The following is a 17162-nucleotide window of genomic DNA, read 5'->3' as shown; positions in this document are numbered from 1 at the left end:
CTGGGGCATTATTTGTAAACATCATTATAAAACATTTGCAATATTTGGTTCATTTCAGATGTTGGAACAGGATATTGCAAGTCGTCAGAGCAGTATAAATGCCATGAATGAAAAAGTGAAGAAATTTATGGAAACAACAGACCCATCCACTGCATCCTCACTGCAAGCCAAAATGAAGGACTTGTCCATTCGGTTTTCAGAAGCAAGTCATAAACACAAACAAAAACTTGCCAAAATGGAGGAGCTAAAAACCAAAGTAGAACTGTTTGAGAACCTTTCAGAAAAGCTTCAGACATTTTTAGAGACAAAAACTCAGGCTCTTACTGAGGCAGATGTGCCAGGAAAAGATGTTACTGAATTGTCTCAGTATATGCAGGTATGTCTTCCTTAATAGTCACAAGTCTGATCAAGCGTATTATCAGTTAAGACGAACTCATACATTTACTGCCAACATTATAATTAGCTGTCATCATTTTAATTGCTGATGGATTAGTAAAGGTCTACACTTTCTTTTCTTCCTTTGAAAATTGCAAACCTCAACTTCTTGAAGCCTTTGCTCATTGATCAGAAATGGACACATCTCATATATATACTTTCAAAGACCACGGGCGATATAAGTATCTTAGGTACCAGAACCCCCAAAGAAACAGAATGTGAAGTGTGCATTTTTAAATTAAATGAAGTTTACTGTGTTCTTTCAAATAGCCTGCCTGCATGTTTATTTATATTTGGAGTAATGACCATAGGCAGGATTATTCTTATGTGAGATTCTGGCCACATACCTACCTCTTGATAAAATGCCATTTGAAAATCTAGCAACATCTTATATTGATTAAATATCTAAATGCTTTGTAGGAATCAACTTCTGAATTATTAGAACACAAGAAAGATCTTGAAGTTTTGCAGAGTCTCTTGAAGGAGATATCCAACCATGGCCTGCCAGGTGATAAGGCTCTGGTTTTTGAAAAAACAAATAATTTGTCAAAGAAATTCAAGGAAATGGAGGATACCATCAAAGAAAAGTAAGTACCACTTAAGAAATTGGATTTTATTCTACTTGCTACTAATTAGAATGAATAATGTTTATTTACATATGTAGATACCTAAAACAATTTTGAAAACTTGAGAATAAGCATAGGGTTACTTTATAAGTGCTTTTATATTGACACATTTTTTTTGTTACTAAAATTAAGTGTATTTTTGTTAAAATATTTAGGAGGGAACTTCAAGACTTCTTACATAAAAATAGAAAGCATAACGTCAAAAAAGTGGTGGTGGTAGTAGTCCATTACTGAAAATAACCTAAACTTAATATTGTGTCTGAAGCCTTTGGCAGATACGGCATTTTTATTTGCAAAGGCTGAAATAACTTTGAAAGATAGCTGTGGTTCATTGCTTTCTGGGCTTAATCAGAAGCTTTTTTTTTCTTCTTTGTAAAATAGTTATACTTTTTAAAATGTTATAGATAAGACATGACTCCATGAGTAAACAAGATAAGAAACGAGAGAATGAACCTATGTCGAGCTAAAAAGCTATACAGGGATAATAAGCCTTGTAACTGAACTTTTATATTTCTGATCTCATATTAGTTTAGAATATATAGTACATCTGGTTTTGCTAAAGTTTATATGGAAGACCCCCAAAAGATAGAAAATAGTTGCTTCTCTTTCAGCTGTTCTTTACTTCTTCATAATTTTCTACCTAAAACTTTTCTATACTATTCACAGAGCTATATTTTCCATCTTGTCATATAATATTTAATTTAAATATTGCACAGAAGCAATAGTCTTGATTTTCCTAGGTAAACTCTAGGTTTTTCTTCTTTTGAATGGATTCAATTTTAAAACCACATAGTCATCAGTAATTAATCCAGTGGACTCTTATGTGCCAGTATTCCACACACTCGCACATGTGCACATGTCATCCACATGTCATCCCGGTTCCAAATATAACTGTCTTCATAGCTGTTCATGTTCTGGGCATGTACCCTCCCTCCATGGTGCTGAGGTACAGAAAGATTCATATAGTTAACTGTAGAGCTTCCTGAGTATCTATATGGGAGGCACCCGTTAACCTTTTCGGTTACTAGGTCTCACCTCGTTTTTTGGGGACTGAAATCTGTTCTTTAAAACTCCTGGCATTATCCATCCAGCAGTGACTGTAGTACAGCATGGCTACCACGAGGTGGCGTAGTTTTCATGTCGATGATGTGCGACTTTCCCTTCTGGTTCTGTGCCTGCTGGCAATAAGCACCACATAAAGTGGACAGATCAAAGCTCACTGAATCTAAATAATGTTAAAACTGTTTATATAGGCTTAGAGTTGATGTAGTTTTATAGAGTGCCTTTACATATGGAATACAGATTTCTTTACTTCTTTCTTTATCTGCAGACCTTGCCTCTGGGGAATAAGTAAATAGTTTTTTAGCTGTTTTCACTTACCACCTATGAAACCTTTTCTCCTGTATCAAAGAGCTAGAATGTACATGGGGGAAATTTTTTTCCCTTAATATTAAGCCCGGTATGGGAATAATTATTTATTAGTAATTAGTCCTTTGGAGCATCTCCTTTCTGTGCCTTAAATCTGTCACTGATTTTATTATCTAGAAAAGAAGCTGTATCTTCTTGTCAAGAACAGATGGATGCTTTCCAAGTCCTTGTTAAATCATTAAAGTCATGGATAAATGAAACAATGGAAAGAGTTCCCATTGTGCAGCCTTCTTTTGGTGCAGAAGATTTAGGAAAATCCTTGGAAGAAACTAAGGTGAATCATTGTACCTGATTCTAATTTCTCCTTTGCCTGCATCAGTAATGAGAGGTTAAAAGTTTCCTTTTATTTAATATCACATAAGTTAGATCCTTATGTGTGTACAATATATTTTGGTGATATTTGAAAATCAGGATGTAGAATTAACTGATCCTTTTGAAGAAGGACACAAACTTTCAGTTAATTTTCTTTTTAAAAAAGAAATGTGTTAGTGAGCTGCTGGCTGTTCTAATACTCAAATTTCCTTTCCCACCTACTCTCTGCTTAAGTTATTTTTCTACCATTTTTCATAATATTAAGTAGACGATCCATCTCTTCAACTCAATGTTTTACTGTAGTTTTGATATATCACTATAACCAGTATTTGAAGATAGAAGTTAATGGAACATCTTCTACAAATAGTGTGTATGTCTTTTTGTCATCTGACATATGACCAGTTATGCCAGTTTTTCCACTCCAAATTTGTAGAGGTGTGTGTTTTTAAAAATTCATTGAAATTTTGATGTTTAAAACTCACTATTAAATGGAATTCTGAATTCCCATTTTTAAATTGTTTCTAGTACCTTTCTTCTTGTCACTTGACTGTCACCTAGTGCAGTTTTCCAGACTTACAGTTGACAGTTGCTTTGGAACCTATGGCAGCTGGGAATAGCCTGACTTCCACTGTGGCTAGGGGCAGAATACAGGATGGACCATACTTCACTTCTCACTGCTAACAGTGTTAACAGTCACCTGGGCTGTTGGAACAAATAGGAATGGTGCTGTTTTCTTTCACCCGCTACCCTACAAATCAGGACCCACAATCATCATTGTTTTGAGATATGTTTAAGAAATTGGACTATAATGTGTAACTTTGAAAATATGACAAAGGCTGATCAATAATGTGTTTTTGTACCTCAAGAAATTACAAGAAGAGTGGAGTTTAAAAACACCAGAGATTCAGAAAGTAAACAACAGTGGCATCTCACTATGTAACCTAATAAGTGCTGTGACTACCCCTGCAAAGGCAATAGCAGCAGTTAAATCAGGTATGTGCTTTATTTATGCTCATGGCACAAAGACCATAAGAATTGGGCCGTTGATGTTAATTTTATTTGTGAATGTTATTTTTTAAATTTTAAATTAATGCATTAAATAATCTCAGAAATACAAAGGGAAAGTGACAAGAAAGATGGCGTCTGTAAACACACTAAGAGTTGCCATGGAAACATATCGGTACTAGTCAAATTTCTAATCTCTCTTATGTTTTATTAAAGACTGCAATTAAAATGTAGCCAAATTGCTACGTAAGAATAAGGAGCATTATACTGAGGAGAGAGAAAGATCAGATTCTAATTTTTTTTTTTTACTTTAATTAATGGAGATGTTGAAATTGCATTTGAAATATTTGATAAAGAAATGGGTCTGGCCTCTGAGAAAGAAGTGAGGGTTGGAAATAGGTTATTTTCTGTAGAGTGGCCTCTCATTTTATTCCCATCTACTTTTATAACTTACACTATTCCCAAAGGAAACAATTATATAATATGTTAACCAGTATATCTAAATCACTATCCTAATCATGGTTGAACCACTTTTCTCAATAGAAAGGGAGAGTCACGTATAAAAAATGATTCTAAAATTAATTTAAATTGTGGGTATAGTTTTAAGTTTAAAACATATTTATATTGTCAATGTGAGGTGTTTTGTTTGTTTTGTTTTGTTTCAAGGATACACAGAAGGCAGATCTCATCTCTTTATTCTGAGAGTTTCTGAATATCCTCTGTAGTTTATCTGCTCTCCACAGCCCCGCCAGCCCCTTTTCCCCCAGCTGTCCCTATTGTGAGACTGATGTTCCAGCTGGGCCTCTCTCAACCCTTTATTCTGCTCTATTAATCCCATTTCAGGGAATACTCATATTATATGTGGTGTGATGACCTTTCCTTTCTCTCCTTTTTTAAGAAAAGGAATTCTGTTGTTTTTAATTCTTCATGTCCACTTTATATTTACAATAAGTAAAAATTATTTTTTTCTGTTCTTGAGAACTTCTAAACATGGTAGGAATTAATCTTGAGCATCTATAAGATATTTTTGTTTCTATCTGAAATGCCATTGTGTATGATTTTTGAAAAAGAGATGAAACTTAGATTAAGATATTTAAATGTTTTTATTTGTTTAGGCTTGTTTCCATGTGGTTAGTTTTGGGAAGTAACTTGGTGTTTTAGATAGGTAGCCAATGCGTACTCAAATAAGAAAATCTAATTATTAGTTTGATATTCTGTTTATGAAAAAGATACCAATGCTAGATGTTTATATAATTATAGAGAAATAAGAATTACTGCTCACTAAACAGTTCCTATTTTCTAGGCAATAGATGAACTGTTTTTAATTCCTACAATGGTCTCACAAGAAGGTATTATTCCCATCACTTTAGTCAAGTGGTAATTAATTTGCTCAATCACACAGCTAGTAATTAGGCTGGGATTTAAATTCAGGTGAGTCAGATGACAGAGCTTAGGCACTCCGAACCACTGTGCTTTCTTCTTTGTGTTCATATAATGCGAGTTTAGTAATAGGTTTTGTTTTTTTTTTTAATTTTTAACTTCTTTCATGTATTTTTAATCATTCTGTCTCCATTAAATCCATTATAACACTGTGTACCTATACCAGATGATTTTCATTTCCTTAAGTAAGGTAGAAATTTTTTTTATCTGTCAGTCATTTATGCTTAATGCAACACATATGAGTAACTTCTGAGCTTCAGAGACTTTATCACTAAAATAATTTTACCAATAAAGAAACTTTATCACAAAATAATTTAATAAATTTGTATTTAATGAGTAATGTATATACTCTAAATTTACTGAAACTTCTTTAACGAGATCGTGTTACTACTTTAAGAATAAATTTTATAAAGAAGAGAGGAGATAGCTTTATTTTTAAATTTTGGACCTTTGAAATTTAATTAATATTTTACATTTTCAAATTAATAATGTGTTTAAATGATTACTGCTTACAGGGGTTTAATTTAATGTCATCTACTAATGTATAGAAATACTGTGGAAATCTAAGATTACTTCGGTGTTAATATTTTTGCAGGTGGAGTAATATTAAATGGTGAAGGAACAGCCACAGATACTCAGGAAATTTTGGCAAATAAAGGTGATTATTAACTTTAAGTCTTTAATGATTACAATAATTTGGTATTCCTTTTTGAGAGAAAAAAATCTTATTTTTTTTTACTTTAAAGTTTATATATGTTTTTTAAAATTTAACAATGCATAACATTTATTCATATATTTTCCATTTCTATTGTAATCTCACTGTTGAGTAAAAAAAAAAAAAAAAAGACATATATCTGCCCTCATGGAACTTACAGTCTACTAGGAAAAGAGACAGTAATGATTTTCACTTATCTATAAGCCCAGAGACTAACATCTCAGCCACTGGTTCCAGTTTTCCTTCATAAATTATTAGAGGATGCACTTGTCTCTGCCAATTGCATTAAATAAGAAAGCTTCCTTAACTTTTTTTTTTGGTACTTTAAACTTTATTTTTTTATTTTAATTTTTTTCAATTACAGTTGATATTCAGTATTATTTTGTATTAGTTTCAGGTGTGCAGCACAGTGGTTAGATATTTATATAATTTATGAAGTGATCTCCCTGATAAATCTAATACCCACCGGCACCATACAATTGAAAGAGAAAATCTTTTTAGAGCTGAATAGTAGTTATAAGGAAATTTCAAACTAGAAATAAAGTGGTATTAACATAATAGTCTCATTCTCCATAGATATCATATTTATGTAACATTTCACGTAATTTTTTTCATCCGAAATTAGTGAAATCTTCAGGTTGTCATTTGCTTATGTTTCCTTCTTTTTGGCTAATTTGAGATATTTTGTCACTTGAGATATTATTTGAGCTATTTTCTTGAGTTTGATGCTTGAGGAATTAAGAAATATTTCATGATTTTGGTTTTTTGATCTAGTTAAAATATCTATTTTATTTTGCTTGTATTATGCAAAGTTCCTAAATTATTTGTCATTAAATAGCATTATAAGATGCTCTAACCTTTTATTTCTAAAAATCTTATGACTTAATCATAGTAGGCTCATATTGACAAAATAAAAGGAAATGTCATGTAAAACACTTCTATCTCTAGAGGACTACTCTAGACATCTTGAAAATGTGTCAGTATAATCATTTTCCTTACTCTTAGGATTAACATCTATTAAAAAGGATATGACCGACATAAGCCATGGTTATGAAGATCTTGGCCTGTTACTTAAGGACAAAATAGCTGAACTGAATACTAAACTCACCAAATTGCAAAAGGCTCAGGAGGAATCGAGTGCAATGATGCAGTGGTTACAGAAGATGAACAAAACTGCAGCAAAATGGCATCAAGCTCCTACACCTACAGACACTGAAGCTGTGAAGACTCAAGTTGAGCAGAATAAGGTATATTCTGTGGGTAGATTTACTGAAGACATGGAAGAGAACTGATTAGTGTTTAGAACTGAGTTCTGGTGGTCAGGAGACCTGTTCTGATTTCTTGCCCTATAATCTTCAGCAAATAATTTGCCAGTTTTGTTTAGTGTGCCTTTCGGTAGAGATTGGTGATAGTAGTCACTTGTTTTTGCACACAGACATTATGAAGATGAGTGAACTGTTGGGTATAAGCAGCTTTGCCACTTTTAAATCAATTTAAGTCTGGGATTTTAACCAGTCAACTATTGGAAATGATTTAGGAGCTAAGTGTATTAGGGATCTGTTCTGTCAAGTATAAAATATGGGAGCTCATGCTTTTCCTTTCTTTGATAGACAATATTTCTTTCTACAACTGTCAAAGTTGGGAAGATGGTTTTACATTGTGGCAATGATGACAAAAATGCCTGAAAATTGCTAACCTATAGTTGAACTCTATATTGTATCATCCAGAAAAGTCCTTATTCACTAGTTGATTCTCAAATCTGGCAGCCTTTATCAAGACTGATTTTCTTAGTAATTTCAATCTTACTGATGTCATCTTCCAATTTTCCAAAGGGATTTGTTTGAGAATAATATGAAACTCTTCCCAGGTAATAGGGATAAGAGTCATTATCTCCACAGCTATAGTGTTTCCCTTTTCAATTCCTTTATTAGATAGTCGAAGACTGCTAAGAAGAAGAAAAGAAAATAATTAACTGCTGATTCCAGGTCCTCACCCACTTCAGCATTTAACAGTGGATTTTCCCCTCTTTTGGTTATACTGGAGAAAAAAATTCTCTATCATAATTGTGTTTTTGTCTTATGATATTGACATACTTTAGTGTACTTACTCTATTTTTTTTCTTTGCTAGTCATTTGAGGCAGAACTGAAGCAAAATGTAAACAAAGTGCAGGAGTTGAAAGACAAATTGACGGAGCTGTTGGAGGAGAACCCGGATACTCCTGAGGCCCCCAAATGGAAACGGATGTTGACAGAAATAGGTATGTTATGTTACTTAAACCAGACACCATGAACAGAAGCTCATTTTTTTTTATCATCATCTTTATATAAAAAAATTTATCCAACAGCCTCACTTATTTTGGAATTTCTTTAATGTTTCAGAATTTTTGCATATCTAAAAGTGCCATTTCAAATTATATTGTACTGACTTGGTATATTTTGTGGGATTTTATTTATTTTTTTGCCAAACACAGTAACTAAATTCATTTTTATGAAGAAGTTAAGTACTAGTTAATAAAATACTGTACATTGAGTAATGTTTTCATTATTATTTATCCTGTATATTATTAAACATCCTTTTAATTTATTTGTCTGGTAAAAGTCAGCTCCCTTCTCCTTCATGAGATTCCATCTGCGAGTCCTCCAGCCCTTACTTTACGCTTTTCTCTTCCCCAATCAGCATTACAAGGTAGTTCCCCACAGAAGTCTGGTGGTATTGATTCTTTATCCAGAGTTATCCTCCCATATCGATTCTATCCCTATATAAATTATTCCTCATAGGTACAGAACTTTCTTCATGAGCCTTATTATCTTATCACCCCTTTTTCATTATCATAAGGAAAATGAGTGTAAGACAATGATACTAATTTTCTCTACTTCTTAGTTTTGTTTGGAGAAGTCAATGATTTAGTGTGTGTGTCCACTCAGATAAATAGTACCTGGCATGTAGTAAGGGTTATGTGTTTGATATGATGATAGTAAGAATTATTTTACTTTAAGTCATTTCATTGGATTTAGCTAAAGATTATCTTTCCTTTAGAGTCACATATACTGTGATAAATTTAGAAATCTATAAATATATTTTAGTTTCAAAAAGGTTATCCTACAGGATCTTAATATTCAAAGGTCTATTTAATCCAACTATAGGGACTCCTGTCACATTAGAATGAATTTGTCCCTACTTCAGTGGCTCTTACCTGGGATGTCAGAATTAATTAGGGAAGTATTATCAAGACATTTTAGAATAGGGGTGGGAGTGAGGAATGTGTATTTCGAAAAAGTTTCCTGATAAGATTTTGATATTTCTCACTCTCAGTGTGTTGTTTTAGTAGCATTATTTTGTCAGATTGTGTTTGACTAGAATGTGCCATATAGAATGATGCCATTAGATAAATTTTCATGGTTGGATTCTATTAAAATCAAACCATTAGCGTATTATGCTAGGTGAAAAAAATCCATCAGATCCACTAATTACACCTGTCAGTGAATGTTTATTGAGTGACTACTGTGTTCAAGTACTAGTTGGCTTTAGGAGCAGGCCATCTTAAGGGTAGGGAGAACAGGAAATGCTTCCTAGCAGAGGATAAAATCCAGAGGAATTGTGAAGGAAGGGTAGAGATAGGGTACATGGAGAGTAGATAGAGCATGTCAGGTGTGGCTCCTGTGTGAACAGAAGCTTGTTCGAGTGATAGTGGTAAGATCAACAGGGCTAGGTTAGAGGATTCATCTCTAAAGTGCAAACCCTTTAGGATTAGTAGACTAGGGCTAGTTTGTGGGAAGCTCTAAACAAGCAGAAGTCTGCAGATTTTATCATGTAGGTGGTGAGAGTTATTTATTGAAGGATTTAAGCATAGAAGTGACATGTTTAAAAGGATTTGTTTTTCTAAAGGAAAATTAGTTTAAAACTAAATGATTTGAAGCTAAAAAACACTAACAGCAAGGAAACCAGTTAGAAGACTGACAGTTTAGGTCTGTAGTTCTCACACATGCTCCTGGAAGCAGCAGCAGCAACAGCAGCATCTGGAAACTTGTTAGGAATGCAAAATCTCAAGCCCCACTTCAGACCTACTGAATCAGAAACTCAGGGGTGGGGTCTGGCAACCTGTGTCAACAATTCCTCCAGGCGATTAATGCAGCTCAAGTTTGAGAATCACTGGTCTGGGAAAACCAGGAGGGGGCCAAAATGGACTGAGGGCATTGGAAATGTAAGGATAGGTTTAGAATTTAGGAGAGTCATGAAAGAACATTCTGAATGATTGCATCTCAGTGACATGGCAGCAAGGATAACCTTTGAAAGAAATCTAAAAGTCAAAAAAATCCACCAGTTTTGATAGGAATATAATGTTGTTTTATGTTGAGTTTAAAGGGTTGGTGAGATTTTCTAGTGTAACTTTAAGGATGATTGGGCAAAGATATAAAAATTTGAGAGTCACTGGCCTTGAACTGATCATTGAAGATTTGATATTAAAGAAAATGATTAATGTTCATCATTCTGGCAGGTCAGTTATAGTTGAATTAACAGAGTCTATAGGGCTTCTAGAAGGATTGAGGGTGCTCAGGATCCTGTTTGCTTTAAGGAATATTTCATCCTCTACATTACCTTCTAAAATTAAATTCAAATTTACTTTTCTTTTACTTCAGTTGGCACACAACCATCAGAATCATAAAATCTGTATCAATAAATACAATTACTTATCTTAGGTTAGACTTTAACCAACTATGAAAGATGAGTGAAGACAGAGTGATAGCCACTACATATTATTTTGAGTCACATCCTACAGTCTTCATAGGTAACAAAGACCAGTTTTATCCTTTATCTTTTTCTTTCAGATTCCAAGTGGCAAGAACTCAATCAATTAACAGTTGACAGACAACAAAAACTCGAAGAATCCTCTAATAATCTAACTCAATTCCAGACCTTAGAGGCTCAGTTAAAACAGTGGCTTGTGGAAAAAGAACTGATGGTCAGTGTGCTTGGGCCCTTGTCAATTGACCCAAATATGCTAAATACACAAAGGCAGCAGGTGCAGGTGAGTATCACTCGACTTAACAAAAAAATATTTTCATTGTAAATATATTAGCTTTGGGCAGTATGTGCTTTAACTGCCTTGGAGTGTATTTGTAACGTTTCAGATGCTCATAAGATGCAGGTCCTGAGGTTAGTGGGAAACCTCAGAGAACCAAAGCTGTGAGGCATCCCATTGTAGTCTACTCAGCCCTTGGCCATTTCAGTCATTCTGTGGCTTGTGTAGACCTTGTTATAAAGGGCCTTCTTAGAAGTATTAATGTGATTGTATAAGTAATAACATTTTTATGAGAAGCTGGTATATGCTTTTTATTGTTTAGAAATTAGTCCTTTGAGGTTTTATTTATTTTGATTGTGATAGTAGGTAATGAAACTTATAAAACTCATGCAATATAGACCTGATGGGGGGTAAGGTGGGGGGAGAAACTAGATAAGAAGAGGAGCAAGAATCAGGGAAGCAGAAATGGAACCTTGAACCCTAGAGGGTTAGTGAGACTACTCTAATTATAATTGCATAAATCCACAAGGGGGAAAAAAATCCATAAAACTTAAGTCAGTCATAATACGAGAAGCATGGTTGTTTCTGTAAGATTTCTTTATATCTGAGTAGTGGTATTAGAGCAATGAGGCTGATTCTGCACTCATAAAATACAAAGGAGAAATAATTGCACCTAGTTCGGGTAGTCTCTCAGAGATAGATAAAATGTTGTATTACAAAAAGGAAATATTTGGATCATTCATTTCATAATGAGAGCCAATGCCGAGCCTGGACATTCTGAGCAGCATGATCTGTTGGCTAAAACCATTACACAATGAGGACTCTAAATGTCAATAACTCTTATGTTAAAAAAAATCTTTTGTAGATCAATATACCATGAACGAATATATTCTAACACTGTTATCACTATGCATTTCCTTTGGTGTAAAATGCTGTAGAATGTTTTTAAAAACCTACAAAGAGAAAAGTACAAGCAGGAAAAAAAATAAATTTGTTGTTAGTGTGATATGGACATGAACTTGTCCAATACCAGTATTTCCCTTTGTATATGAAAATTCGTACATAAATTTTTGTTCCTTTTTTCCAAACTACTGAAGATATTTGCTCCCTTCATTTTTCCCTTCGGGGGATATGATTTTAGGCAAAGTGTGATCTCTGTGGAGCACCATAGCTCTTTGATGTACTTTAGGATAATTGCACTGCCCTCAAAATAAAAACTAGGAAAGCGGTAACTAAAAATCAAAAATGAAAACTAGATAAATAAGTAGCATTTCTGTCTCTTTAAAAACTTAAAGCTATGTTTTCTCTAATTAATTATCTGATAATTTGTGTGTGTTTACCCTCATTACTTCTTTACCTTAGATTCTGCTGCAAGAATTTGACACTCGGAAACCTCAGTATGAGCAGCTCACAGCAGCTGGTCAGGGGATTCTGAGCCGACCTGGTGAACACCCTTCTTTCCATGGGATTGTGAAAGAGCAACTGGCAGCTGTGACCCAAAAATGGGATAGCCTAACGGGACAGTTGAGTGACAGATGTGACTGGATTGACCAAGCCATCGTTAAAAGCACACAGTATCAAAGCCTGCTGAGAAGGCTTTCCGATAAACTGAGTGATTTGGATAATAAACTCAGCAGCAGTGTGGCTTTGAGCACACACCCCGATGCTATGAACCAGCAGTTGGAAACAGCCCAAAAAATGAAGCAGGAAGTAGAGCAGGAAACGAAGCAGATACAAGTGGCCCAGGCCCTCTGTGAGGATTTGTCAGCACTGGTTAAAGAGGAGTACTTGAAAGCAGAACTCAGTAGGCAACTAGAAATCATCTTAAAATCATTTAAGGATCTTAAACAAAAAGCAGGTTTGTCTATCTTCTTTTAACACACGTATGTCCTGGAAACAGAGATCAGGCATTGCCTATTTCCAAGCCGTTGCCTGTGATCTGGGCCCCTGAAGAGAGTTTGCCCTCATTGAGAGCATAAGTGAAGAGGAGCTCACTCACACGAGCACAGAGAGCTGTTGTGTTCATACGCTCGCAGTGTTAGAGTAATTAATTCTACACAGATAATGGAGGGGCGCTGATGGGAAAATCCACTTAATTAAGACCATTAAAATTTCGGGCATTCCAGATTGGTTTTTAAAAGATATAAATATTTTTGCTGTGTGACAGTCGTCTTTCACCAGGAAAAAAAAAGCAACAGATGAATACAGTTATTAAAAGGATTGCATCATTTTTTTCATCTGCAGTTATGTTGTCTAACTCTGTCATGGCAAGCATTTCTAGAGGAATGTGTGAAAGAGAAGCGTTTGGCACTATTTTTCTCTCTCACCTACTGTGGCCACAATTCTGTGACAGATGCGCTAGTATTTGTCAGAGGCAGCAGTAGCGAGTTATTAAACTTCTGAAGAGCCCACCAAAGAAAAGCACATTTGACTGCTGCATTCGTTCTGTTTGAAAGTTAACACTAGGTGCCTTGTACCTAGTCCATGCGCAGTTTATGTTTTTTAATTGATTGAATTTGTTTATTGATCAAAGCAACCATTTAAGCTTACTCCCTTATTTTGAAATGATATTAATCATAAATATTAGCTATTAAGATTATGGTTATTATTACTGTTTTGGATAGTTTTATGTGACAGGTGTTAAGCTAAGAACTTTACACGCATATGTCTTGTCACTGAATGGCCACAGCGGCTTCTGTTGTTGCCAATTTACATTTGGGGAAGTGAGGCTTAGAGGTTTAATCATTGGTTCAGGGTCTTCCAGCTCCTGAGAGGTTGAGGTGGGATCCACAGCATGGGATCCATGCTATCCGTAAGTGCTCCATTATATTGCCTTCATGATTTATAAAATTATAAAATTGAAGCAGTCATATTTCATAAGAGGTGGACTACTTAGCAGCACACTTAGAACTTTGAACAGTTGCCACCTCCACATACCGGAATGGAGATGACCGTGGGCAGTGGGCAGTGTGTGTGACTGTCCTCTACCACCCTGCACCTTGGTGCAGTTTTACTTATCCCCATAGTCTGTTTTGGATCTCTCCTCTCCTCTTTGCCTCGATTGTCTCTCTTCCTGTCAGTGTGCCTGCCTCTTCTTACTCCTTTGCCCCCTTTTGTCAGCAACTTCAGCTTACTTGTAGTTCTTAGAGTCAGTGCTTACAGCCCTTGTTTTTAGACAGTCATGTACACTGGTGGTTTTACTTCTGGCTTCTCATAGGTTAAATCTGCATTGCGATATAAAGTAAACATGTCTGTAATTTCATTTTTAGAGAATCATGTTCAGCACCTCCAGTCAGCCTGTGCCAGCTCTCATCAATTTCAGCAAATGTCTAGAGACTTTCAGGCTTGGCTGGATACAAAGAAAGAAGAGCTGAACAAGGCTCACCCTATATCAGCCAAACTTGACGTGTTGGAGTCATTAATTAAATATCAGAAAGACTTTAGTAAAACCTTGATTGCTCAGTCTAGTATTTATGAAAAAACCATCGTGGAAGGTGAAAATCTGTTATTAAAAACACAAGGGTCTGAGAAGGCAGCCTTACAGTTACAACTTAATACAATTAAAACCAACTGGGATGAATTTAATAAGCTGGTAAAAGAGAGAGAAGACAAGGTCAAAGATTCATTGGAAAAAGCCCTCAAATATAAAGAACATGTAGAGACTCTTCGGCCATGGATTGACAAGTGTCAAAATAACCTGGAAGAAATAAAATTTTGCTTGGATCCTACTGAAACAGAGAATTCTATTGCCAAGTTAAAGTCTCTGCAGAAGGAAATGGACCAGCGCTTTGGGATGGTAGAATTGCTAAACAACGCAGCCAATAGCTTGCTCAGTGTCTGTGAGATAGATAAAGAGGTTGTTACAGATGAGAATAAATCACTGAACCAGAAGGTAGACATGGTCACTGAACAACTTCACAGTAAGAAATTCTCTCTGGAGAGCATGGCCCAGAAGTTTAAAGAATTTCAAGAAGTGTCCAAAGAAGCTAAAAGGCAGCTTCAGTGTGCAAAGGAACAGCTAGATGTTTATGATTCCCTAGGACCCCAGGCTTACAGTAATAAACACCTGACCATGTTGCAGACTCAGCAGAAATCACTTCAGACCTTGAAGCACCAGGTAGATTTGGCCAAAGGACTTGCGCAGGACCTTGTGGCAGAAGCCTCAGACTCAAAGGGAACCTCTGATGTTTTATTACAAGCAGAAACCTTAGCCCAAGAGCATAGTGCACTAAGTCAGCAGGTCGATGAAAAGTGTTCATTTCTAGAAACCAAGCTTCAAGGCATTGGGCATTTCCAGAATACCATCCGAGAAATGTTTTCTCAATTTGCAGAGTTTGATGATGAACTAGATAGCATGGCCCCAGTGGGGAGAGATGTAGAAACATTGCAACAGCAAAAGAAGGCTATTATAGCCTTTCTGCAGAAACTAGAAGCCCTCATAGCTAGCAACGACAATGCCAATAAAACCTGCAAGATGATGCTGGCCACAGAAGAAACCTCTCCTGATCTTGTTGGAATCAAAAGGGACTTGGAGGCTTTAAGCAAACAGTGCAACAAGTTGCTGGACCGTGCACAAGCCAGAGAAGAGCAGGTCGAAGGGACAATTGAGCGTCTTGGAGAATTCTATAGCAAACTGAAGGAATTTTCTACTCTACTTCAGAAGGCCGAAGAGCGTGAGGAGTCTCAAGGCCCCGTAGCAATGGAAACGGAGACAATCAACCAACAGCTTAATGCATTTAAGGTAGGGAACTCTTCATTTTTACTGAGCATTTTTATTACTAAAGGAAATTTCTTACTGGTGTAGAAAGGAGGTTGTCTGTTTCGTCAAACCTTCTAATAGGATCGTCACACAATGTTTGAGCTTAAATGAGCGTATATGGAGGTAATATCCAGGCACATGGGGCAGTTCCAAATGTATTGGGGATTTGGGAAGTGTACTTGAAAAGTGCCAGCACTTTTCCATGAAGCCTAAGACTGACATCATAGAGTTCGTTTCTGATATCACTCACGGCTGACATCTGGAGGGACCAGAGCCCTATTTTGAACTCTGTTGCAGGGGCCATTCCCTAACATGAAATACTTGTTCTCTTCATGTGTGTCTCCCAGCATTTTCTTTAATGGTGAATTGTAGTCTTTTCCTGCTCTTTCCTTTTTTATGGCTTTCTCATCCTTAATTGAATTTCTTTTGTAAACTTTTTTCTTCCCAAAGTTCATATTTTTAAAGGCAGAGTGGAGTTCCATGTTGTAATCCTGGTTTTACAAAACTCTTGGGCTCATGTCCCAGAGGACTAAGAGTAAATTATTTTTGATTGGACTACAAGCTCCCGAATGACAAGGAATGTCTGCCACTTGATAGCTAGCTCTCAGTGATGCTTAATGAGTGGAACATTAGGTAAAAACGGTGGCTCAGGTTTAGTGTTACTGGGGTTGGCCTAATTTATGATAGTAAGAGCAGAGGTTGTATCTCGGCAGCCAACAAAGATAGCTTCATGCCTGCACAGAGAGGGTCCTAAATATCAAGCATTTGCCACACGGGGCTGATATGAACCTTTGGAGTTAGCATAGATCCTCTTCTATTTATGAGGTGTGTTTTACTTTGCAATAAAGACCAGTGTGGTGATAAGTCCTATCATATATCCCTAAAGGATAAAATAAGAGCAAATAAAAGCAGAATTTATAAAACTACAAATTGATTCCCATGAGAAATTAATATAAATAAAATGGACTTCCAAATTCTGTGCTGTTATATTTGGCATGCTGTTTCCTTTGCTTATCGTTAATAACAGTATTTTGAAAAACAACTTCAAAATCACTTCATTTTTTTCTTCTTTTTCTTGCTATTGTGATATTTGTTGTTTGTAAAGTACCTTGGAAGCCTGGTACCTCCAGCACTTAAAAATCTGTGGTTCTGTATTTAGGTCTTGATTCTTGAAGGTAAAGGAAAAGAAACTACCAACTGTTGACTTTACTTCCTTCATTACTCTGTCAAACTTTCATATTTCTGGTTCGCGAAATAAAGATTTCATGTGTGAGAATTCTATGTTAGAAAAACAAAGTTCTGTGGGAGTTTCTGCTTCCAAGACTGGGGCAGAGATTGAGGAGTGAGTCTTTAAACAGAAAACGTTGGAATTTTCTGTAGAACTCTGATAAAAAAAAGAAAAATGGCAGTAACCACGTAGT

General features: G+C 35.6%; 1 protein-coding gene across 22 annotated transcripts in view; it reads left to right on the top strand.

The window, feature by feature from the left end:
- The window catches only part of DST (dystonin), a 398831-nt gene that overhangs the window by 294691 nt on the left and 86978 nt on the right, over nt 1-17162 (top strand). For all 22 annotated transcript variants that reach the window (XM_036230186.1, XM_036230672.1, XM_036230457.1 and 19 more), the window contains 10 exons: nt 59-376; nt 856-1022; nt 2607-2763; nt 3668-3794; nt 5842-5904; nt 6967-7208; nt 8090-8219; nt 10789-10988; nt 12345-12840; nt 14252-15723. In XM_036230186.1, the coding sequence (XP_036086079.1) occupies nt 59-376; nt 856-1022; nt 2607-2763; nt 3668-3794; nt 5842-5904; nt 6967-7208; nt 8090-8219; nt 10789-10988; nt 12345-12840; nt 14252-15723 (3372 nt within the window). The remainder of the gene's footprint in view (nt 1-58; nt 377-855; nt 1023-2606; nt 2764-3667; nt 3795-5841; nt 5905-6966; nt 7209-8089; nt 8220-10788; nt 10989-12344; nt 12841-14251; nt 15724-17162) is intronic.

This window comes from Rousettus aegyptiacus, unplaced genomic scaffold (assembly GCF_014176215.1).
Source record: "Rousettus aegyptiacus isolate mRouAeg1 unplaced genomic scaffold, mRouAeg1.p scaffold_m13_p_1, whole genome shotgun sequence".
Taxonomy (NCBI): domain Eukaryota; kingdom Metazoa; phylum Chordata; class Mammalia; order Chiroptera; family Pteropodidae; genus Rousettus; species Rousettus aegyptiacus.
The sequence above is the reverse complement of the archived record's forward strand: the minus strand, read 5'-3'. Positions and strand labels throughout refer to the sequence as shown.